General features: G+C 46.9%; 1 protein-coding gene across 1 annotated transcript in view; it reads left to right on the forward strand.

Moving 5' to 3' along the window:
- Positions 1-26,084, forward strand: part of LOC148442733 (proton channel OTOP1-like) — a 116,107-nt gene that overhangs the window by 19,558 nt on the left and 70,465 nt on the right. The window contains exon 5 of the mRNA XM_088463555.1: positions 4,980-5,038. Coding sequence (XP_088319681.1) covers positions 4,980-5,038 — 59 coding nt within the window. The remainder of the gene's footprint in view (positions 1-4,979; positions 5,039-26,084) is intronic.

A 26,084-nucleotide genomic window follows, 5' to 3' on the forward strand; every position in this document is an offset into this window, starting at 1 on the left:
TTTGCAGCAGGGCCGGATTAACAATGGGGCGGGTGGAGCTACAGCTCCAGGCCTCCCATTGAAAATAGGCCCACAGCATACACAGGCTGCAGTGCAGACAGGAAAAATACTTTTTTTCTGTCATCACCAGCCCAGCGCTCCCTCACCCTCCCACAGCCACTTGTAGTAAAAGCTCTCCTAAGCTTAGCCCATTCAACCCCTTTGGCCACCTCCCCTCCCTTCCCCTCGGCGGGTGGACCGGCCGACCGAAGCCCCGCCCACATCAGAAGCTCCGCTCTGCCACATTCGAAGCTCCGCCCCCTGACCGTCCTGCTGTGCTCTAAAGACGTGACCAGTGTTCACCATCCTGTCGCTTTGCTCAGGAATCAGGAGGGAAGGCAGCCCAGCAGGTCCAGATTAACTTCCCAGAGGTCAGTGTGGCCCCTGAGTATTTATGTATGTGTATATATATATATATATTTGTCTAAGTATATGTATGTGTGTATATACATGTATATATGTGTGTGTGTATATATATATATGTGTGTATATATACACATGTATATATGTGTGTGTGTGTATATTTGTCTAAGTATATGTATGTGTGTATGTATACATGTATATATGTGTGTGTATATATATATATATATATATATATATATATGCAGCACTGGCTTGGCACTCTTCCACTTTCCTGTTATGATGGGTGCCCTCCGCAAATGACAGGTACAAAGCAATAGCGGTGGCAGCGGCACTCCCCCAATAAAAGATACTACAATCGTTACAAAGAGCCTTTTATGTTTACTTCAAAAGTAAATGTAAAAGGTTCTTTGTAACCTGATTGCAGTATCTTTTATTGGGGGAGTGCCGCTGCCACCGCTATTGCTTTGTGTATATATATATATATATATATATATATATATATAGATGCAGAGGACTTGCACTCACACCACTCTTAGCAAGTCAACAAAGGGGTGCCACAAGGATTTTTTAGGATCCAAAAATAGAAAAACGATTGTCATAGACAAGGGCACTCTCCATAAGAAAATTGTTGTGTATTAAGGCTATGTATAGCCGTGATACAAAAGAATGTCAATCTTCCAAAATATGAGTCTAAATAATTGTCGTCAACGTTTCGGTCCCTGACGGACCTTCCTCAGGACAATACATCATACATGATTCAAAAGATTATTGAGACATCAATCACAATAGTATCAACAAGGAACAAAGAAGGAACCTGCAACTGCTCAGTACACCTAAAACGCCTGCTTCCATGAGACGCTAGTGTGCACATTCTTTTGTATCACGGCTATACATAGCCTTAATAAACAACGATTTTCTTATGGAGAGTGCCCTTGTCTATGACAATCGTTTATATATATATATATATATATATTAAATACATATATCACTGCACTCCGCTGCTGAACTGCAAATCTTGCATCCGGTGCCCTCCTATTTACCCCCCAGGCAAGGATGATAAAATCAATATAACTGTGGCAGGTGGCACTCAGGACACCTAGTAATAATGATGCAAACGCAGCAATGGCTAGAAATCAACGTTTCAATGCTCACAGCATTTTCTTCAGAATAAAATGCTGTGAGCATTGAAATGTCGATTTCTAGCCATTGCGGCGTTTGCGTCATTATTACTAGGCGTCCTGAGTGCCACCTGCCACAGTTATATATATATATATACAGTATATATATATATATACATATATATATCTATCCGGCACTCAAAAGATGAAAAATAGGCAGCCTGCTCCGGTGCCTTTCCCATAGATAGATATATGAGAGTGAAAATATGGATGGCACTCGGAGTCTCCACAGCAGAAATAATGCACCAACGCAGTCTAATATAAAGACAACGTTTCAGGGGAATTAGCCCTTTTATCAAGACATAACAATACATAGAATACAAACAGATATATATACCTGAGTGATACACCTGACGTGCACAAAATGATCCACGCAGTCCCGACTGAGACCCGAGGATGTCATTGGCGTGTAAGGCGCCTGTGGTCTGGATCTCTCTGGGGGTGTGGTCTAGTGACATGAGCATAACCATGGTGATGAGGACGCTGTCTGACAATGTGAGCCTGTAACATAACAAATGTCAGCGAGATAATGTATAAGGAGCTGCCCCCAGAGAGATCCCGAAACTGCCGGCGTCTTGCACGCCAATGACATCATTGGGTCTCAGCCGGGACTGTGTGGATCATTTTGTGCATGTTGGGTGTATCACTCAGGTATATATATATCTGTTGTTTGTATTCTATATGTTGTTATGTCTTGATAAAAGGGCTAAGGGCCTCATTCAGAGGCGGTCGGAGGATGCAAGCGGTCGCTCAGAAACTGGGCGGCCGCTTGCATCCTGACCGCCCGCCTCTGTTTAGGTCGTTAGGCTGTGGGTTAACACCCACAGCTCTAACGACCGCTCGGGTGATGGTCGCGATGGTCGTAGACCATCGGGGCTTACGACGAGACCCTAGGGTAGGGTCTCACTTGTCGTAAGCCCCGGAGAGCTTCTGGCTCTGTCAGAGCCGGAAGCTCTCCACTGACATCACTAGTGATGTCAGTGGGGCCTCCTCCAAACGGTAGGCGTTCCCATGGGAACGCCTCAGTTTGGGCTGCCACCCCCCCGGCCCGCCTTCCAAACGGGGCGAGCTGTCAATCAACATCGACAGCTCGCCCCCTTTGGAAAGAGACCCGCTACGACCGGCGCTGTCGGTCGTAGCGGGTCTCACGCATGCGCACAAGGGAGCCGGCTCCCTCGTGCGCATGCGCACTGGACAAACATCGAGGCAGTCGTGCGGTCGTAGACCGTACGGCCGCCTCTGAATTAAGCCCAAATTCCCCTGAAACGTTGGATTTATTTTAGACTGCGTTGGTGCATTATTTCTGCTGTGGAGACTCCGAGTGCCATCCATATTTTCACGCTCATATATATTTTGAGGGTGGTGTTTTAAGGGAAGGACAGAGACTGGCGGATTTCCAGGTTGAAGGTAGGCGCCAGCAACACCTTCCATGGTACTAAACACACCCACAGCACAGGGCACACCCCTATGTAAACATCACCTACACAACACTGGTCACGAGCCTACATCACCAGTCACACTGCTACTGCACTTGTCACATCCCCAACAGCGACACACAATAGGCCCTTCATGAATTTCAGCTCCAGGCCCATGTGGACATTAATCTGGCACTGCTTTGCAGACATGTGTCATGTATCTGAATTAATTACAAAGAAGTCATACAACATATGTATTTCACGTGTGGATTAATGGCTGACCTATAAAACTTAAGATAGATGCACACTATAAGATTAGGAGGAGAGATGTACTAAGCTCTGGAAAGCTCCTAACTGTCATGTTACAGGCTGTGTTTGCAAAATGACAGGAGCTGATTGGTTGGTAGTTTATCACTCAGCAATTTCCAGATCTTAGTACATCTGCTCTGTTAAATCTGGCTGGATGGAAAAAAAAATCTGGTAATGTATGGGAGCAAATGACAATCGACCATTTGTTCCCAAACACTGGAAAACAAGACAAAAAATGGTCATTCAAACAAATTGGTTAAATCCGTTGGATTTAACAGATTTGTCTGTACTACCTTCGTTGTCAGTTTTCTGACGTTTGGGAGCAAATGGTTAATTGTCATTTGCTCCCATACAGTACAAGATTTTCCAACCAGCCAGATTGGACAGATAATCTTATAGTGTGTACCTACAGTAGCTTTAACTGCAATTTGCCAAAAATGTGTCGGTGGTGACAGGGGGTACTCTATCAGTTGGAGTCTATCTATCTATCTATCTATCTATCTATCTATCTATCTATCTATCTATCTGTCTGTCTGTCTGTCTGTCTATCTATCTATCTATGTGATATCTATCTATCTATCTATCTATCTATCTATCTATCTATCTATCTATCTATCTATCTGATATTATCTATCTATCTATCTATCTATCTATCTATCTATGTGATATCTATCTATCTATCTATCTATCTATCTATCTATCTATCTGTCTATCTATCTATGTGATTTATATCTATCTATATATGTGATATCTATCTATCTGTCTGTCTGTCTGTCTGTCTGTCTATCTATCTATGTGATATCTATCTATCTATCTATCTATCTATCTATCTATCTATCCATATATGTGATATTATCTATCTATCTATCTATCTATCTATCTATCTATCTATCTATCTATCTATCTATCTATCTATCTATCTATGTGATATCTATCTATCTATGTGATTTATATCTATCTATCTATATATGTGATATCTATCTATCTATCTATCTATCTATCTATCTATCTATCTATCGCTTTCAGTTCTACACACAGGTGCTGGATCCTCATGTAGAGTGGGATCCCCAGAGCAATAAATGCTTCTTGCTTTCAATAGTTTTTACCTTAATAACAAAGAGCTACTTAGCTGCCATGACAATCTTTTTACCCCATAGGAGCCATATTTTAAAATAGATTGGTGGATTCTCTCATTACCCCTCCCTACTACTGTATATGACTGAAACATCCTGTAGTTATTCGCAGTGGATGTGTAAATATGGGGGGTGCAGCAGGACACACAGAATGTTATTGGTACTGTATCTGGAGGAAAGAGGTTACTGCAATATGAGGCAATGTGATACATTTCTGCCTTATTGATAACATGTTTCATACTTTCTTTGGACCAAAGACCTTATAGTCACAGAAACTCAACGTTTGTTACTGTAATAAACTGCAGAGACTGTTCACAGATGTACTCCTTGTAGACTGTACTTCAAACACTAGCGACGTCCAGCTCTATCTGCTGAGTTGCAGTACTACCAACGCTAGAGATCTCCGTCTATACAGTTTTAATTTAATTAAGAGGTAAAGAAACATCCAATTTATTTTCAAGAAAAATGATTGCATGTCTGTTTCTATTCACATGCAAATTGAAGTTCTAGAACAAACGCTTACACATGCCTCTATATTACAGGTGTATTTTCTCAGTTATCATTCAAAAGATGTTATCAAGTCCTTTAAAATACTAGAAAGGTAAGAATGTTTTATTTTTTTATGTATTTTTTAAAATGTTTCACTCCTGCAAGACCAGAAGTGATTACTGTATAACTGTTTTGTGCTACATACATACATACTGTATTTGTTTTGCTGGGAATTATGTTTTTAGATTCTAAGAGGCTTACTGTATGTACATATCAAGCTAATTATTAAATAAAATTATGCAGAAACTGCTGTTGCCGCATAATATTATGTATTGCAGCTATGTACTAATAGTACAATGCAGACGATTTCTCAAAAATCTCCGACAAAGTGCTAATTAGTACTTCAGATCGCAGTCCCCTTATTGTCAATGGGGACTATGATCTGACCCCTACGTACTACATTCCAAAAAGCAAAGCTTTTCGGAGTTTAGCCCTGGTAGTTTACACCATCTTCAGATAAACTATTGTAAGCCTATGGGGGCTCCAGGTGTAGGAAAGAGATCTTTCGATCTCTCCCCCCGCAGCCCCCGGCCAGCCCCGGAAGCTGACGCTGTGCGCATTCGCAGCGTCGGCTTACCCCGGAGAAGTCTGTGAAAGACTTCTTCTAAATGCCGGGGTATAACTTTCAGGGACAGTGGTTACAGCAGCCGCTGTCCATGCGAGTTCCCCTTGGTACATAGCTGGGATATTTTCATTAAAAATGAGAATATTCCCAGCGAGGTGTATACATAATAATCGCGGCAGTGCCGTGATTATTAGTACATAGATCCCTTAATCTACCCAAGCATTTTTGATTATTTCCAGTCATCACAGGTCCATTTAATTTGGAATACATCCAATGCTAAACTATTTATTATTAGATGAACCCCAGCATGGATCTAGTAGACATGTTGATTGGTAACCATGCAAACTCACTAGAGCCTTTTAATTACAACGTCAATAACACTAGTGTTTCAGGGCTGCCTGATTATGTCTTATCTCTCTGATTATGACAACCCCACAGGGTTCATTAGAATTATACTCAGTATGAATACATTGCAGCATTTCATAACACGCGGCGTACATAATTTTAATGGTGGTGAATAATTGTTCTGTCTGATCTATACCGACTGTTTGTATTTTCCTGAGGTGTCATAACACTTTACCATTATCCACATTTGTTTTTACGACAGTTAATTGCAATTAATGCATCATTTGAAAATTGAAGGTTTCACAGAAGGTGGGTTGTGAAATCTCTGTACACAAGGAACAAGGAGAGTAAGGTGTTTTGTGTTTGTGACCAGATAATTGCAATTGAATTAACGAGTATAATCTCAAATTGAAGGTTCCTCGAATGACTGCATATTGTGAAATCTCTGGGTAGCTTGAATAAGGAGAATAGGGACAGGGAGGAGACCGAAACATGAAACTTTCACATAACATTTAGAATTGGACAAGCGACTATGCCAATGTAACTTGATATAATGCTCTATAGAGTGTGACATGAAAAACATTCTCCAGAAATAAGAAAATAATAGTAAATGAATTCTTTTGCGATTAAGTTTATTCCATGTTATCAGGTCCTGCTTTGAAAAGCTGGTATAGTCATTGTAAATGTCACAGTAAAATAGAATAAGCTGACTTATCAGGAAAGAATGCAGTGCTTAAACATAAACCCTAAGGGCGAGTATTTCATTTGCTTGGTTTAGCCTTATTTAATAACGATCGTGAGGGGACATTGTGACATGTGACATTTTTTGGGTGTTTGAAGCTTTATGTCATTATTGGGTCTATGGCCCTGATTCAGAGCTGAACGCTCTGAGCAGAACGCTCGCTCTGAATCAGGGCCCTCCTACATGAAAATGGAGCGGCCTCTTGGACGCTCGCATAGCTGTGGATGACCACCCACAGCTATAGCGAGCGTCCATGATGATGGTCGCGATGGTCAAAGACCATCGCGACCATCGGGCTTGCGACGAGACCCTGCGGTAGGGTCTCGCTTCCGCAAGCCCAGGAGTGATTTTGGCTCTATTAGAGCCAAAGTCACTCCCACTGACATCATTACTCATGTCAGTGGGGCCGGACTCAGACGGTAGGCGTTCCCATGGGAACGCCTCCGTCTGGCCGCCACGCCCCCGGCACGCCCACCAAAGGGGGCGTGCTGTCAGTCACCATCGACAGCACGCCCCCTTTGGTGCGAGACCCCGAGCGAAGTATTTCTCGTCGCTCGCCGGGTCTCGCGCATGCGCACGACGGAGCTCCCTCCGTCGTGCGCATGCGCAGTCTCAAAACATCGACCCGCTTGCGAGCTAACTTTGCTCGCGAGCGGGTCTGAATGAGCCCCTATGTACTAAGAGCCTGATTCAGAGCCGCTCGTAAGCGGACGCTCGTTCACACTGAGCGATGTTCGCACAACTGCGCATGCATACGGATTGTAATACGCATGCGCGAACCAGTCTGTGCGGCCGAAAATCGTTTGTTCGCTATATAGTGAATGCCTGCTACTTTGAGTGACAGGAGGAGGCGTATGTGGGTGGTAACAGGGGAAGGTGCTTGAAAACGGGGAGTGGAGATCAGAACGCAGGCGTGCTTAAAGGTCAAAACGGGCGTTTTAAGGGAGTGCATAATTAATACAGCAGCGTCATTGACCACGTCACTTGGTTATTTGATAGTCAGAACTGCTCGCAATATAGTGGTAGGAAAAACCAACCACAAGAATAGCGAGCAGTTCATACGCTGTTTGATGTACTCGATTAATCACATAAATAGCGGACATGACGTATGGTGCGAGCGGCCAGGGGGCGTATTTTTCAAAATTACAACCGCAAGTTTTGCTCGCTCGTTCAGACTTGGAGGAGTGAACAGACCGCAAAGTGCGAACGGTTCATTTGAATAGCCACCCCTTGATTTTGAACGAACGACCGCAAATAGCGAGCGGCTCTGAATCAGGCCCTAAGCCTTGGGGAGAGATAAAGTGGAGAGAGAGATAAAGTACCAACCAATCATCTCCTACCTGTCATTTTTCAAACACAACCTGTGAATTGACAGGAGCTGATTGGTTGGTACTTTACCTCTCTCTCCACTTTATCTCTCCCCAAGGCTTAGTACATCCAGTGTTGGACTGGGACACGAAGGGCCCACCAGGTAATGCAGTAATGCAGTGGTAGGGGCCCAAGCTTAAGGGGTGTGGCCATCCACCAGAGGGGGTGTGGCCAGTCACCACAGAGGGACTTGGCCAACCATTAGAGAGGACACGCAAACAACAGGGCCCCTTTATAAAGGAGAGGATAGGGGTGTGTCAGGACCACCCACATTGAAACACACCAAGCACCTAATTCAATCATGATCCTGATTTACCAAGTTACTCTACCCTAGAGGAGGGAGTGGGAGCATCGAGCAGCAGGGCCTAGGTGGCCCACAGGGATTTCCCCTGTACACCTGTGGGCCAGTCCGACCCTGAGTACATCTCCCTTTATCTCATTTCAATAATTTTGCTGTGCAAATTGAAATCTATTTTTGTTTCTCCACTCAGCAAAACCAGCCTGTACTCTCCCTCACTGTGCCCAACTCTACCCATCATTGGGTACCAAGATCTTCTGCTCCATAAATGATTGCCTTTGTCAAGTTAAACCAAAGAACTACTTGTAATCTAGGTGCACTTCACTAAAAATGACAGATTTGCGGTTTGGTTTTACTTATGTTCGGATAGCAAAAACGGCATCATATTGTCTATCCGGCTCTCACGTGTTTAGGAAAGCCAATAAGATAGACCCGAACTAATCTGACCATGCGCTAATTTGACGAAAATAACTGAGTCAAAACCGAACAGCTCATCTCTACTAAATTTGGGGACTTTGCACTGTGCCATATCCGTTTCACATTTTGCAAATAACTTCTGCTGCCTGTAGGAAATATGTGCTCTTTTAGGGAAATCTTGAAAAAAAGAATTCTTGGTTGTATACAGGGCCTGATTAAGGGTCCAAGTACCCCCCCCCCTTCCCCCTCCCCTTCCCCCTCCACAGATATTTTATCTGCCCGGACAAGAACATTTTTAGTTGAAGACTCTTAAGATGACCACATGCATCCCCCTAGCTGACCCAGGTGGTGCTGTAGCACTAAGGGGTAGATGTATGAAGTGGAGAAGTTGCCCATGGCAACCAATCAGCTTTGAGGGCAGTCAGATAACAAGCTGTGCTATAGCCAGCACTTTGGAATCTATTTTAATTATGCTCTGTGGCCACCACCAGTATGGATTTATTAAATAGGTCTCGTTTTTATTCCATAGCTGCTTCCTCAGTGTAACCCCACCCCAACAAACACCCCAAGTCCTGGTGCCCCCACTGCTTGTCAGTATTGTTTATTATATGGTAAGAGATCATTTTCTACTTCCAATTCAGATAAGCTCCATCTATTGGTGTTGTCACACCTTTTTGCCTGTGACATTCCAAACTGATGGAAAACTGTACTAATTCTGGCAGACTGAGTAGAAAACTTCCATCTTCTCGTATGGGGATTCCAAGGACATGTGTCAAATCTCGTGTTAAAGTGTGATTTTAGTGATTTCTACTTTTTCTTGCTGAACAATAATTAAATCAGTGTAATACCCCGCTATGCGATGTATTATGTCTGAAACTGTGCATCACTTCTACACCGCATGTGCATGTCATGTCATGCCATCAGCCTCTGCACCGCATGTGCATGTCATGCCATGCCATGCCATGCCATCAGCCTCTGCAATTGCTCATGAGGTCAGGAGCTGGTCACATGGGCAGTGTCAGGCGGTAGTGACAGTCAAAAGCGAGTGGCAGTTGGTTGGAGAAGAGAGTGATGCTGTAAGGTGGAGGACTGAGGACAACTCGGTCCAGAGCTACCTGAGGAGGAGGCACCTGTGTGCAGACGGCGCTCCTGTCACAGTGTCTTGTTGTGCTGTTCTAGAAAAAGAGTGACAGCAGGACCGGAGGCGGGGCCGCCAGCCGTAGAGACCAGGCTGGAGCTAACCAGACAGAGCAGCTGAGCTTAGAGCGCAAAGCTTGGTCCGTTGAATGAGACCAGCTGTGGAGAGTCTAACAGAGAGCATCAGGAGCCCTGAGGTATGAAACACACACACCCCAGGTAGCTCAACTAGTCTGTCAGCTGATTGCTTGCCCCACTACCACAGCCCTGACATCCAGTAAGCTAGTAGCAGGGAAGGGGTGCAACTGTCAAGGCCCCTACACACTAGATGTTTTTTTGAACTATATGGCCGATCCCAATGCATCAGAACGACAAATCGTCAAGTGTGTACGCACTGTGGGCCTGATTCAGACCCGCTCGTGAGCGCTATGCGCTCGCAAGCGGGTCGATGGTGGCCCAGTGCACATGTGCACGACGGAGCCGGCTCCATCGTGCGCATGTGCGAGACCCGGATAGCGACGGGCATTCTGTTGCACCGGGTTTTGTACCAAAGGGGGCGTGCTGTCGATGTTGAGTGACAGCACGCCCCCTTTGGTGGGCGGGCTGGGGGCGTGGCTGCCCAGACGGAGTTGTTCCCATGGGAACGCCTACCGTCTGGGGCCGGCCCCACTGACATCACAAGTGATATCAGTGGGAGTGCTTTCGGCTCTGTTAGAGCCGAAAGCACTCTGGGGCTTGCGGCAACGAGACCTTACCACAAGGGTCTCGTCGCCAGCCCGATGGTCGCGATGGTCTTGACCATCGCGACCATCTTCCTGGCCGCTCGCTATAGCTGTGGGTGGTCACCCACAGCTATGCGAGCGGCCAGGAGGCCGCTCTGAAAAGCAAGAAGGACGGCCCTGATTCAGAGCGAGAGCTCTGTCAGAGCATCCGGCTCTGAATCAGGGCCTATGCGCGCTCCCACGTCGTCGTCGTCTATTGCACCTTTCCTGCATGCAGTTCAATCTGTCAATCTCATTAACGATTCCCCTCAGATCGTGCAGGGTGTGTGCACTACCAGATGACTAGGCAACATTATATACAGTAGTTAACAATCTAACCACCAAACACTGCAAGATATATATCGTTTGGTCATTTGTTAGATTGCAGAGTCTGTATGCACTAGATCATTTGTCCGGGAGTTCAAGGGAAATCTAGACGACCATCGTATTGTTTGCAAGTTGTCTAGTGCACACTGCACAGGTTCTCAAACTCGGTCCTCAGGACCCCAAACAGTGCATGTTTTCCAGCTCTCCTCACAGAATCACAAGTGAAATAATTAGCTCTACCTGTGTATCTTTTAAAATGTGTCAGTGAGTAATGACTACGCCTGTGCACCTGCTGGGTGACCTGGAAAACGTGACCTGTGTGGGGTCCTGAGGGCCGAGTTTGAGAACCACTGGTCTACTGTATACCCAGCTTTACACAGTAGCTCTGGAGCATGCCCCACCATATACAGCCATAAACTAAGCAAATGACAAAGATTGATCTATGCTATTATAGAAATAAAGAAGTGAAAGAGAGGGAAATACTTCCTACCTGCTAATACAAGTTCTAGGACAGCAGCACCACTCACATCAGCCATACCAAATGTTAACACCACAGTACTCCTGAGAAAGTGACTTAAAAAAAAAATAGGAGTGTTACAAAAATTCAGCTTGTTTACTATTGATGCAGTCAGTCAGCAACCCAGTCAGGATTCATTGCAGACAACTCATAAGAGGAGCCTGTGCACCAATGTGGTTAACCCACACTTTTGCCCTTGAAAGACTGCTTATATACCAATAGAGTTCTATACTATAAATATACTATAAATAAGAGAAATTAGGTTATTCTGTTCTTGTTGAAGCATGTAATAAGTGTTATAATAGTATAAGTTGTGTTATTTATTCTTGAAATGAAATGTTAGTACTTTGCCATTAGTGATATCCAGAAGGAAACCGTTGTGTTCCTGAAAAATAAAGTTATTTACTATTTATGTCATTGGTGTTCAATGTACAGATGTGTCCTGCTACATCTTTGCTCCATACGCCAAATAGCGTGCCCTGCTATTCTCGCTGTGCCATGGTGTATTGAGTCGCATCGTAACATACTGAAGCCCTGGAAAAGCCAGAGAGTGTAATACAACTTTCTGTCCACAAGATGTCGCTTTTCATAAACTGCACTGCACATGCATAAAAAAATACAATGCAATGTCTGTAGTATCGCCGCTGATTGACTGACTGAACCTGTAAGTAGGTATGGTATAGTTGTCATCGATCGAGAACTGTAATTGAGTGTGTAATAAAGGATTAAATCATTCGGTGTGAGAGTCCTGAGTACACTTTTGAAAAACAATTTATAAATGTGTACAGATACAGTATCAGCAAGATACAGTAATACCTTATTTTAGAAAAGTCAGTGCCAGTCCATGCGACATTGTTCTGCAGTGATGTGCAGCACTCACACAGTGATAACATGCCTTAGAAATGAACAGTTAGGTTTGAAGGACACTGTATAAAACCATCACTGAACTACAAGTCTCAGCCCAGAAAGAGGTGTTGCTGGATTACAAGTCACTGTACGTTTTATGCCGCACACTTGCGGCAACATCAGCAATGCTGTACCGGTAGGAGCTTGACGCTAATCGTTACAAATCAGTAAGTGCCGGTCACTGCAGAAAGTGGTGTGCAGTGCTCACATAGTGATGGAATGTGATCTCAGAAAGAGGTGTCTCTGGATTACAAACTGTGCGTTTCATGCTGCACAGTTGCGGCAATGTCGGCACTGCTGTGTCACTAAGAGCTTGTACAACATGTCGCTACTTGACACATAGCCGTGAGTGCCGTTAATGAAAGGCTCTTGCTTGCTTTGGGGGAATAGACCTACAGTAGATGGCACACCAAGTTTGTAATGTGATCACAGCACCCACTCCAAAGATTTCAAAGTGCCGCAGTGACCGGCACTTACTGATGTGTACCGATTAGCAACATGTTGTACAAACTCCAAGTGACACAGCAGTGCCGACTTTTCAGCAAGTGTGCGGCTTAAAACGCACAGTCAGTTTGCAATCTAAAGACACCTCTTTCTGGCCTGAGATTTGTGGTTCATTGATAACTTAATAAAGTGCTGCTAAAACTCCATGACTAATTTCTAAGGCATGCCATCACTGTGTGAGTGCTGCACATCACTGGCGAAAATACAGCCTGCCGTGCAGAATTACTTCAGTACTATATACTGTATTAAAGACACTGATTACACTCTGCAATACTGTACAGTATGTGATTGGTCCACCTGTCAGGACTTACTGTTCTCTTGTATTCTGTAGTGCTATCCTGTATCCATCCACTGCTGTATTATTCATGGGATGTGGTTAATAGACCGGCGGACTACATACTGCCGGTCTATATCCTGACAACTAAAGCCCGACTGGGGACTTAAGATAGGCGTTGAAATATCGACGCGTATCTTAATCCGGCGGCCAGAGGTACTTACCAGCCCTAGTCAGAATCTTGTCCTGTCGGGCTTCTGTAGTGGAGATTTGAACTAAACAGCTGCCGGTATTTCATGCCCATTCCTTTATTCACCACTTATTCACATTTATTCAGTGGAGCACTGGCCACCCAGTGGTGAAGCTGTGTAATGCATGCTGTGGATATTGTCAAGTGCTCACTGCACCTTACCGCGTCATGCTGCTCTATTCTCATGCCTATGAGCAAAGATGTAGCCGGACACATCTGTATATGTGAAATGTGCTGAAAACTTTTATGTAGATAACAGTAATTTTCTATTGACAAAATTTAAGTTTAGCTTATCTAAATAAGACCTAAGCATAATAAACGCAGACAATAGGGTTTAGCTTAGGAGGGATACACATACACTTAAGGTTAACAGACACCTTTTCTTCATGAGAAGGAGTTGCAACAGCGGAACTTCCCACTCTGTCATGGGTAGAGAGCCGATGAGGAAGATATAAGTGATATAAAGAGGAGAGACGCAATAGTTCTACCACGTTCGGATAACTTGTTGCTACATCAGCCACATATAAAAGCTGAAACATCCATTTATCATTTTCAAACATTGAGTATAGGCACGGATCAGCTTTACTTTCACTGAACCTTTTTTTCAATAGAATTTATTTAATGTTACTATTCCATGCTCTTGCTGATTGTTCAGGACCATAGAGCGATTTTTGCAATTTGCAAACAAGTTTGTCTTTGTCCTTTTTTGACGTAACCTTCAGGCTTTGTCATGTACAATTCTTCTTCAGTATCACCATTAAGAAAAACAATTTTGATGTCATCGTGTCTCACTTACATATTTCTTAAGGCAGCGATTACGATCGAGGTTCTGCAGTGCTCTGTTTAGCAACTTGTGCAAAAGTGGAATCATAATCTTAACAATATTTTTGAAAATAGCCATTTTTTATTAATCTTGCCTTAAACCTGGACAGTTTACCTTCAAAGTCACATTTCTTTTTAGAACCTACTTGCATCCAATTGTATGTCTTACTGAAGGGAACGCTGTCTGGAGCGGTTTGAGAGATTCCATCTCTTCAGCAGCTTTAAAACACTTTTCCTTGTCATGTGTAGGCAGTTTCTGTATTTCTTTCCAGGATTCTGGCTCAGTTTGCGGTGCTGTCCGTGCAAGGTAAGATAACCGCTTAGGAGGGATATTCTTGTTCCACCTAGTAGATCTCCTTACTGAAGGCAACGGTTATCCTCTCTCTTCAGCAGCAACTGGATCATCCAAGGTCGTTTCAAGATCATTTTGATACACTGAGGTTGTGAGGTTCTGATTTTGTTCTCCCATGCCAACGGAACGGAAACACCGTCAGACCTCACCAGGCCTAGTGACAATGTGCCCACACAGAACCACGCGCAGCCAATGCCCCTCGCCAAACACCAGCACCGCTGCCAGAGACCCCCCCTCTACCATGCCAAAAAACCCTGGCTGTGACAGTACCCCCCCCCTTATGGGTGGCCTCAGGACACTCACCAGGCTTCTCCGGATGGGCACATTGGAACCTCTTGATGAGTGCAGGAGCATGGACATCTCTGGCATCGGTCCAACAATGTTCCTCTGGGACGTAGCCCCTCCAGTCCAGTAGGTACTGCAAATGCCCTCTGCGGAGATGGGAATCCAAGACCTTGGGGACCTAAAACTCCACGCCCATTTCAGTCTGGACACAGGGAGAAGCAGGCAGTACTCTGTCAAATTTGTTTAGCACCAGGGGTTTCAATAGGGAGACATGAAAAGAATTGGGAATTTTCAGATAAGGGGGTAGCTGAAGGCGATAAGCCACGGGGTTAATGATTTCTATAATGGAGAAGGGCCCAATGAAGCGTGGAGCAAATTTCATAGACAGTACTCTAAGTTGTAGGTTCCGGGTGGACAACCAGACCTGGTCTCCCACTTGCATACGTGGTACTTTCCTACGCTTATCAGCTTGAAAATTTGTAACGGGAGGATGCCTTCTCCAAGTCAGTACGAACTTGAGACCAGATTGATGCAAATTTCCGTACAGTGTCTTCTACAGCTGGGACATCAAAGACGGGCAGGCTTTGAAATTCAGGGACCCGAGGATGAAGGCCGTAGACCACTTGGACCACTTGGAATGGTGTTTGGTTCATGGAAGAGTGGTAGGAGGGGTTATGTGCAAATTCAGACCATGGCAGCAATACAGACCAATTGTCTTGGGAAGATGTCATAAAAATCCTCAGGAAGGTCTCAAGGTCTTGATTAACCCTCTCAGTGGAACCATTGCTTTGTGGGTGATAAGCCGTAGAACAATTTAGCTTTACTTGCAATACAGAACATAAGGCTCTCCAAAATTTTACTGTGAACTGAACACCACGGTCAGAGACTATCTCAGCAGGAAAATATGTTGAACGAACAAGTGAGCCAAGTCAAGAGCAGAAGGCAATTTCTTTAGTGGTATGTAATGGACCATTTTAGACAATCGGTCTACTACGACCCAGATGGTAGTAAACCCTTGAGAATTCGGCAGATCCGTGACGAAGTCCATGGAGAGATGTGTCCATGGACATGATGGAATAGGTAATGGCAACAACTCACCAGCAGGTGCCTGACGTGAAGATTTATGCTGGGCACATGAAGAACATGAAGAAATAAATTCTGACACGTCTGCTTTCATGGATGGCCACCAATAGCCTCTCTTTAAAAATTCCAAGGTCTTCCGGGTACTTGAGTGACCTGAAAAGCGAGAGGAATGAGCCCAGGTGAGGAGCTGCTTCCTTAACTTCGGGGCCACAAAGGACTTCCCAGTAGGGGGCTGTAACTGTAAGGTGGCAAAGACTCTTGACTCCAAAACAGGGGTATTTTGTTGATTCTCTGATTTGTCATCACAGCGGAAAGATCTGGACAGGGCATCTGCCTTTTGAGTAAGGGCTCCAGACTGGAAGGTCAGGGTGAACTGGAACTTGGCCCCTTCCAGCAGGTATCTCCATTCTTTTAATGCTAACTTTACTGCTAAAAGTTCTTGTTCACCAATGGCATAATTTATTTCGGCAGGAGTAAATTTCTTGGAGAAAAACCCACAGGGATGAACTTGATTATCGTCATAACGCTGGGAAAGAACTGCACCCACGGCCTCTGATGACGCATCCACTTCCACTAGAAACGGCCTAACCAGATCTGGTTGTCGTAAGACTAGAGCTGAAATAAATGCCTGTTTTAAAAGTTGGATGGCAGTCTCTGCCTCAGGTGACCATAGGGCAGGGTTAGTGTCTTTTCGGGTCAACGCGGTAATGGGAGCCAATAATGATGAAAATCCTTTAATAAAACGTCTATAGTAGTTGGCGAACCCAAGCAATCTCTGGATGGCTTTCAAAGTTTGAGGACGGGACCAATCCAAAATCGCCTGTACCTTCTTGGGGAACATTTCTAGACTGGAGCCAGAGATGGCGTAACCAAGGAATGGCACACTGGGAACCCCAAAGACACATTTCTCCAGTTTGCAGTAAAGGTGGTTCTTTCTCAGACGGTACAATACTTCCTTCACATGTTCATGATGTTTTGTTACAGAAGACGAAAAAAATCAATATATTGCCCAGGTAAACTACAACCGAGACGTACAACAGGTCACGGAAAATCTCATTAGCAAAGCCCTGAAACACGGTAGGGGCATTGCACAACCCAAAGGGCATCACAAGGTATTCAAAGTGTCCATCTCTAGTATTAAAGGCATGGCTTGTGTCTCAGGCACGGATAGAGGATAGGTGCGACCACGGGGTAGCATCTTGTCAGGCAGCAGCTCGATAGGACAGTCCCATTCTCTGTGGGGAGGTAAAACGTTCACCTGTTGCTCAGAAAAAAACATTAGAGAACATCTGGTACTCCTTGGGAATAGCTGGGGATGCTAACAAAGCTGTCTTTCTTATAGGTCGTATTTTGGGAAGACAGGATTTCTGACAGTCAGTTCCCCATGAAAGAATCTGCATGGAACACCAGTCTATCCTGGGATTATGCTGGCATAACCAGGGTAGTCCTAAAATGATTTCTTGAGAAGCCTCTGGTATCACTAAGAACTTTAAAGACTCGGAGTGGAGTGCCCAAACACGAACTAATACTGGTTGAGTCTCCTTGGTGACCACTCCTTTAGCTAGAGGACGTCCATCTACAGAAGTCAGGGAAATTGCTTGCTTGAGAGATGAACAAGGAATCTGTAGTTTATCGACTAGGCTGGAAGTCATGAAGTTTCCGGCTGCTCCACAGTCTAATAGAGCAGAGACGAAGACAGGGTTGGGCTTGAGATCCAAAGCTAAGGAAATCTTGAAATCTTTAGTATTTGGGGACGGGCACATAACCACTAACTTGATATCCCCAAGGTCAGTTAGGAACGGGCATTTCGCGACTTGCGGGAGCAGGAGGACACCAGGTGACCCGAATCTCCACAGTACAAACAGAGGTTTTTTAGCATCCTTCTCTGACGTTCCTCTTTGGAGAGATGGGTTTGGTTCACCTGCATAGGCTCCTCATCTATAGGAGGATGGGGTGGACGGTTAGGTAAGGGAGACGTAAATGACCTTTGCCGGTCAGTTCTGTGCTTTTCAGCCTAACGTTCTCTGAAGCGTAGGTCAATTTTGTTGCAGAGTGAGATCATATCATTTAAATTGGTGGGAAGCTCACGGGTAATCAGATCATCTTTTAATCGGTCGGAAAGGCCATGCCAAAAGGCTGAGGTGAGGGCCTCCTCATTCCACTTAAGCTCTGATGCTAAGATTTGAAACTGTATGGCATATTGGCTGACAGGACGGGTTCCTTGGTTCAGGGTCATGATGCTGGACGATGCTGACACTGTGCGTCCAGGTTAATCGAAAATCTTCCTGAATGAAGATACAAAGTCTGTATAGTTATCCAGCAGCGAGTCTGAACGCTCCCAGAGTGGGAAGGCCCAATCCAAAGCCGAGCCGGTCAACAACGACACGATATATGCCACTTTAGTTCTAGCGGTGGGGAAGTTATCAGGCTGTAATGTAAAGTGTATATCACACTGATTTAAAAAACCACGACAGAGTTTAAGATTGCCGTCAAATTAGCTTGGCATGGGAAGATGTAGACGAGTGGATACCCTGGTCCCTGTATTACCAGGCACAGGAGGAAGTGTAGTTGCTGATACCCCAGGGGTGATTAACGAGGTTTGCAGATAATCTTGGCATTTAGACATCTCCTGTAGGAACTGGGCCATCTGATGTTGCATAGCTTCCAGGTTTTCTAAACGACCAGCAATACAGCGAAATAAATCCACTCCAGACTCCTGTTCCATGGCCGGATCCATGGGGCCAGTGCAAACTGTGAGGTTCTGATTTTGTTGTGGACCCGTGGTGGTGATAGGAGCAGACACAGAAGCAGACTTAAATGAAAAAGTGGAGTTTTTAATAAGTGGCTTAGAATATAGGGGAATGGCAAATGACAAAGTCCAGGTATAGCACTAAAGTGCACTTGATAACTGTAGTGAGGGTTAATGGGAGAATGTCCAGGTAGTGACAGGCAGGAACAGTCCAGTATACAAGTATGGTGAGCTGTAACAGAATGCAGGTATGATGAGGTGTAACTGAATGCAGGTATGATGAGCTGTAACGAATGCAGGCAGAGGTAGTGAAGTCCAGCTGGGAGTGAATGGAGGCAAGGTGCAGGGAAACAACAGGTTCATGTACTCAGGCAGGTGGGAAGGTATATGGAGGGTGCAGGGTAAGTCCAGCAGGTTGGAGCAGGCAAGGTTCAGGCTAGGAGCATTTACAAGCAGGCAGGTAAGGCATAGGTACTCTCTCTCAGCCGCAGCTGAGAAACACGTTGCACTGGCAAAGGAAGGAAGGTTCTGGACCTTCCTAAATACTCAGTGCCGCGCTGTGACTGGCTGGAATGAGCACATGACCTACCAGGATTGGACAGCTGGAATCACATGGCCGCAGGCAAGATGGCGGCGCCCATGCCAACGGAACGGAAACACCGCCAGACCTCACCAGGCCTAGTGACAATGTGCCCGCACAGAACCACGTGCAGCCAATGCCCCTCGCCAAACACCAGCACTGCTGCCAGAGACCCCCCCGCCATAACGACCTCACAGGTAATACCCGGTGTCTACCATGCCGAGAAACCCTGGCCATGACAGAGGTTTCATCAGTCACAACACTTCTGCTTATTGTTACATGGTTGCACAGGTGCACTAGCCATCTGACAGTTCTGTCAAATGCCAGAAGGACCGATGGCCTGATGGGCTGGTCTGGCCATCTGGAGGCCTGGCCAAGCAGCCCCTCCTACCGTTGCTCTGCTCGATCGGTATGCTTAGCCTGGGCGAGACTCGTGGCCATGCCCTGTGGTATCTGCCAATTACCTGTGACGTATATGGCCAACACCCCCATTCTGTGGACGTGCACAAGTTTATGGCGCTCTAATGATAAGAATGCCAGGGTACATTTTTTGCCCTAGGTCATCCCATTCCGGTTGGTTTCTTTATAGAGAATTCTGTAACCGTTTTACAATTCAGTGTAGCCTGCAAGCACTCCATCCTTTGCACAAGCATCCCAAAACTTCTCCTAATTTGTCTCTATTAGGAGATCATCCCATTACTGTAAATCCTATACAGCTGAGTTTTGGGACATGTAAGCTGTATTTTGCAGCAGTAAATTTTATCATTTGGAAAAGCTCCTTAATATTAAATGGTTGTGACATGTTTCCCGGAATAGATATGTATACAGTACCCTTTTGTATACTAAAAGATTGATGGTTTTGGATGAAAGTGCTTAGAATTGTTACCCCAATTATTCATGACATTTGATTTATAGTACCATTAAAATAATTAATCTTAAAAAATTAGAAACACATTAATATTTTATAATATGTCATTGAATAACAGTGGGATGACCTTGTCTACATGATTGGATTGGATTGGAACACCCACTTCTCAGATTAATTATCAAAGTAATTTAGTCTGTAAGATCCAGTGGGGCAGTTACTGATGTGAATTACAAATATTCTCTGAATGGAGCTGTGTAATTGGTTGTGCTACATAAATAGAGATAAAGACTTTTGCTATTATTGTACAGCAACTCTGTGTGTATCTAGAAAATAAAGCATGGGGATTTTGTCCATATTTGATCAAAATATTTAGCCTATTGTCAAGGGATCCCTAATCTCTGCAAGTCCCTACAGTAGCATATATGCAGTGTTCTCCCCAGAATGTTTTTTCCAGCCGGGTGGGGGCCTTCGCAATAATAAAATGTTTTAAACCCTGACCTTATAATGATTTAAACTTGAAATAACATTTTATATATTAATTATCCTCCTCTTCTTAGAGGCCCAGTCATCTGCAGCTTTTTCATAAGCAAAGTGTGCAGGATCTGGTCCCTCAAGTGACATCAACATCACGTTATTTAGTGCTGGCACCACATAATTTTTTTTATACAGCTCCCAGATACAGGCCCCACTTGCTGGCACTACAGAATTTTTTTATACAGCTTCACAGATACTGTCCCCACTTGCAGGCTACTCAGATACTGTCCCCACTTGCAGGCTCACAGATACTGTCCCCACTTGCAGGCTACACAGATACTGTCCCCACTTGCAGGCTACACAGATACTGGCCCCACTTGCTGGCACTACAGAATTTTTATTATACAGCTTCACAGATACTGTCCCCACTTGCAGGCTACACAGATACTGTCCCCACTTGCAGGCTACACAGATACTGTCCCCATTTGTAGGCTACACAGATAATGTCCCCACTTGCAGGCTCACAGATATTGTCCCCACTTGCAGGCTACACAAATACTGTCCCACTTGCAGGCTACATAGATACTGTTCCCACTTGCAGGCTACACAGATACTGTCCCCACTTGCAGGCTACACAGATACTGTCCCCACTTGCAGGCTACACAGATACTGTCCCCATTTGTAGGTTACACAGATAATGTCCCCACTTGCAGGCTACACAGATACTGTCCCCACTTGCAGGCTACACAGATACTGTCCCCACTTCAGACTTGCCGACTTTCTGGCTGCCCCTTCCGGGAGGGAGCAGCCAGATCGGCATGACAGGGGTGTGTGGCCAGCACAAGGAGGCGGGGCTGGCCAGACTATGAACATTTGTGGGCAGGGCAGAAGGTGGGGCCATGCGATAGCGTAATTTTGGCCCTGCCCCGCTACACAATGCTGATATTACAGGCATTGTAAAGCAGGGGGCGGGGCCAAAATAATGCGATTCAGCATGCATCACATCACTGCCCCCCCCCCACTGCGGGGGTTTCAAAGGTAATTGCAGGGGGGATAGGAGGGGTGAGCGGAAGCCTGTAGGATTGCCTGCCTTCCTGGAGGTCAGGAGTGCTAACCGATTTTCAGGAGACTCCCATCCAATTCGGGAGGGTAGGCAAGTATGCCCCATTTGCAGGCTCACAGATACTGTGCCCACTTGTAGGCTACGCAGATACTGTCCCCACTTGCAGGCTCACAGATACTGTCCTCACTTGCAGGCTACTAAGATACTGTCCCAACTTGCAGGCTATGCAGATACTGTCCCCACTTGCAGGCTATGCAGATACTGTCCCCACCGCAGATACTGTCCCCACTTGCAGGCTATGCAGATACTGTCCCCACTTGCAGGCTACGCAGATACTGTCCCCACTTGCAGGCTACACAGATACTGTCCCCACTTGCAGGCTACACAGATACTGTCCCCACTTGCAGGCTACACAGATACTGTCCCCACTTGCAGGCTACGCAGATACTGTCCCCACTTGCAGGCTACGCAGATACTGTCCCCACTTGCAGGCTCACAGATACTGTCCCCACTTGCATGCTACACAGATACTGTCCCCACTTGCAGGCTACACAGATACTGTTCCCACTTGCAGGCTCACAGATATTGTCCCCACTTGCAGGCTACACAAATACTGTCCCCACTTGCAGGCTCACAGATACTGTCCCCACTTGCAGGCTACACAGATACTGTCCCCACTTGCAGGCTCACAGATACTGTCCCCACTTGCATGCTACACAGATACTGTCCCCACTTGCAGGCTACACAGATACTGTTCCCACTTGCAGGCTCACAGATATTGTCACCACTTGCAGGCTACACAAATACTGTCCCCACTTGCAGGCTCACAGATACTGTCCCCACTTGCAGGCTACACAGATACTGTCCCCACTTGCAGGCTACACAGATACTGTCCCCATTTGTAGGCTACACAGATAATGTCCCCACTTGCAGGCTCACAGATATTGTCCCCACGTGCATGCTATGCAGATACTGTCCCCACTTGCAGGCTACACAGATACTGTCCCCACTTGCAGGCTACACAGATACTGTCCCCACTTGCAGGCTACGCAGATACTGTCCCCACTGCAGATACTGTCCCCACTTGCAGCCTCCCAGATACTGCCCCCACTTGCAGGGACACAGATACTGTCCCCACTTGAGGCTACACAGATACTGTCCCCACTTGCAGGCTACACAGATACTGTCCCCACTTGCAGGCTACACAGATACTGTACCCACCAGCAGGCTATGCAGACACCGTCCCCACTTACAGGCTATGCAGACACTGTCCCCACTTGCAGGCACCGCAGATATTGTCCCCACTTGCAGGCTCACAGATACTGTCCCCACTTGTAGGCTACACAGATACTGTCCCCACTGCAGACATTGGCCCTCATTCAGAGGCGGTTGCAAGAAGCGATCGCTCTCTCTGAGGGCGGCCGCTTTTTTTTTATAGTGCGGCCTCCTGGTCGCTAGCTAAGCTGTAGGTTACCACCCACAGCTTAGTGACCGACCAGGTTGATGGTCGCGATGGTCAAGACCATCGCGACCATTGGGGCTTGCGACGAGACCCTAAGGTTGGGTCTCGGCAACCGCAAGCCCCAGGGAGGGCTGATCGAGCAGGAAGCTCCCCACTGACATCACTGCTGATGTCAGTGTGGCCGCCCACAAAACGGCAGACGTTCGCTTGGGAATGCCTCTGTTTGTGTAGCTACCCCCCTGCCCCGCCTAGGAAACAGGCCGAGCTGTCGATCAACATCGACAGCCGGCCCTTTTGTAGTGAGCTCCGGAGCGTGCGCAGGGCCTTAACATCGACCTGGTTGTGAGCGCTCAGCGCTTATGACCGGGTGTGAATGAGGTCCATTGTCCCCACTTGCAGGCTCCCAGATACTGGGTCTCATTCAGACCCTGTCACATGCGCCGATGCTCTTGCAACCGGGTCGATGGTCCCCACAGAGCATGCGCACGATGGAGCCGGCTCCGTCGTGCGCATATGCGAGAACCGGCTTCCGACGTGCGTTCCGTTGCTAGGGGTCTCGTAGCAGATGGGGCGAGCTGTCGATGTTGAGTGACACCTCGCCCCGTTTGCTGGGTGGGTCGGGGGCGTGCCCGGCCAAATGGAGGCATTCCAGTCAGAACGCTTGCCGTTTGGGGGCGGCCCCACTGACATCATTGATGATGTCAGTGGGGAACTTCCTGCTCAAACAGAGCAGGAAGTTCCCTGGGGCTTACGAGAGCCCAGACCCAACCTTAGGGTCTTGTCGTAAGCCCCGATGGTCGTGATGGTGATGACCATCGCGACCGTCACCCTGGTTGGTCGCTAGAGCTGTGGGTGGTAACCCACAGCCTAGCGATTGACCAGAAGGCGGCACTTAAAAAAGTAAGTGGCCGCCCTCATTCAGAGCGATCGCTTGCAGCAAGCAATCGACTCTGAATGAGGTCCACTGTCCCCACTTGCAGGCTACACAGATACTTTCCCCACTTGCAGGCTACACAGATACTGTACCCACCAGCAGGCTATGCAGACACCGTCCCCACTTGCAGGCAATTCAGACACTGTACCCACTTGCAGGCACCGCAGATATTGTCCCCACTTGCAGGCACACAGATACTGTCCCCACTTGCAGGCTATGCAGATACTGTCCCCACTTGTAGGCTACACAGATACTGTCCCCACTGCAGACATTGGCCCTCATTCAGAGGCAGTCGCAAGAAGCGATCGCTCTCTCTGAAGGCGGCCGCTTCTTTTTTATAGTGCGGCCTCCTGGTCGCTAGCTAAGCTGTGGGTTACCACCCACAGCTTAGCGACCGACCAGGTTGATGGTTGCGATGGTCAAGACCATCGCGACCATCAGGGCTTGCGACGAGACCCTAAGGTTGGGTCTTGGCAACCGCAAGCCCCAGGGAGCTTCCTGCTCTGATCGAGCAGGAAGCTCCCCACTGACATCACTGCTGATGTCAGTGTGGCCGCCCACAAAACGGCAGACGTTCCCTTGGGAATGCCTCCGTTTGTGTAGCCACCTCCCTGTCCCGTCTATAAAACGGGCCGTGCTGTCAATCAACATCGTCAGCCGGCCCTTTTGTAGTGAGCTCCAGAGCGTGCGCAGGGCCTTAACATCGACCCGGTTGCGAGCGCTCAGCGCTTGCGACTGGGTCTGAATGAGGTCCATTGTCCCCACTTGCAGGCTCCCAGATACTGGGTCTCATTCAGACCCTGTCACATGCGCCGATGCTCTCGCAACCGGGTCGATGGTCCCCACAGAGCATGCGCACGACGGAGCTGGCTCCATCGTGCGCATACGCGAGACCCGGCTAGCGACGGGCGCTCCGTCGCTAGGGGTCTCGTAGCAGACGGGGCGAGCTCTCGATGTTGAGTGACACCTCGCCCTGTTTGCTGGGCGGGTCGGGGGCGTGCCCGGCCAATTGGAGGCGTTCCAGTCGGAACGCTTGCCGTTTGGGGGCGGCCCCACTGACATCACTGATGATGTCAGTGGGGAACTTCCTGCTCAAACAGAGCAGGAAGTTCCCTGGGGCTTACAAGAGCCCAGACCCAACCTTAGAGTCTTGTCGTAAGCCCCGATGGTCGCGATGGTGATGACCATCGCGACCGTCACCCTGGTTGGTCGCTAGAGCTGTGGGTGGTAACCCACAGCCTAGCGATCGACCAGAAGGCGGCACTCAAAAAAGTAAGTGGCCGCCCTCATTCAGAGCGATCTCTTGCAGCAAGCGATCTACTCTGAATGAGGTCCACTGTCCCCACTTGCAGGCTACACAGATACTTTCCCCACTTGCAGGCTACACAGATACAGTCCCCACTTGCAGGCTACACAGATATTGTCCCCATTTGCTGGCTACACAGATACAGTCCCCACTTGCAGGCTACACAGATATTGTCCCCATTTGCTGGCTACACAGATACAGTCCCCACTTGCAGGCTACACAGATATTGTCCCCATTTGCAGGTACCGCAGATACTGTCCTCACTTGCAGGCACCGCAGATATTGTCCCCACTTGCAGGCACCGCAGATATTGTCCCCACTTGCAGGCTACACAGATACTGTCCCCACTTGCAGGCTACACAGATACTGTCCCCACTTGCAGGCACTGCAGATATTGTCCCCACTTGCAGGCTACACAGATATTGTCCCCACTTGCAGGCTACACAGATTTTGTTCCCACTTGCAGGCACCGCAGATATTGTCCCCATTTGCAGGCTACACAGAAATTGTCCCCACTTGCAGGCTACACAGATACAGTCCCCACTTGCAGGCTACACAGATACAGTCCACACTTGCAGGCTACACAGATACAGTCCCCACTTGCAGGCTACACAGATACTGTCCACACAGATTTTTTATTCCAGCTCCTACTTAGAGAGAGTGGATGCGGGACTACTTTCTTTAATGTGTTCAGGTGACTGTTCCCACC

Source organism: Taudactylus pleione, unplaced genomic scaffold (genome assembly GCF_031769625.1).
Source record: "Taudactylus pleione unplaced genomic scaffold, aTauple2 ptg001408l, whole genome shotgun sequence".
Lineage (NCBI taxonomy): Eukaryota > Metazoa > Chordata > Amphibia > Anura > Myobatrachidae > Taudactylus > Taudactylus pleione.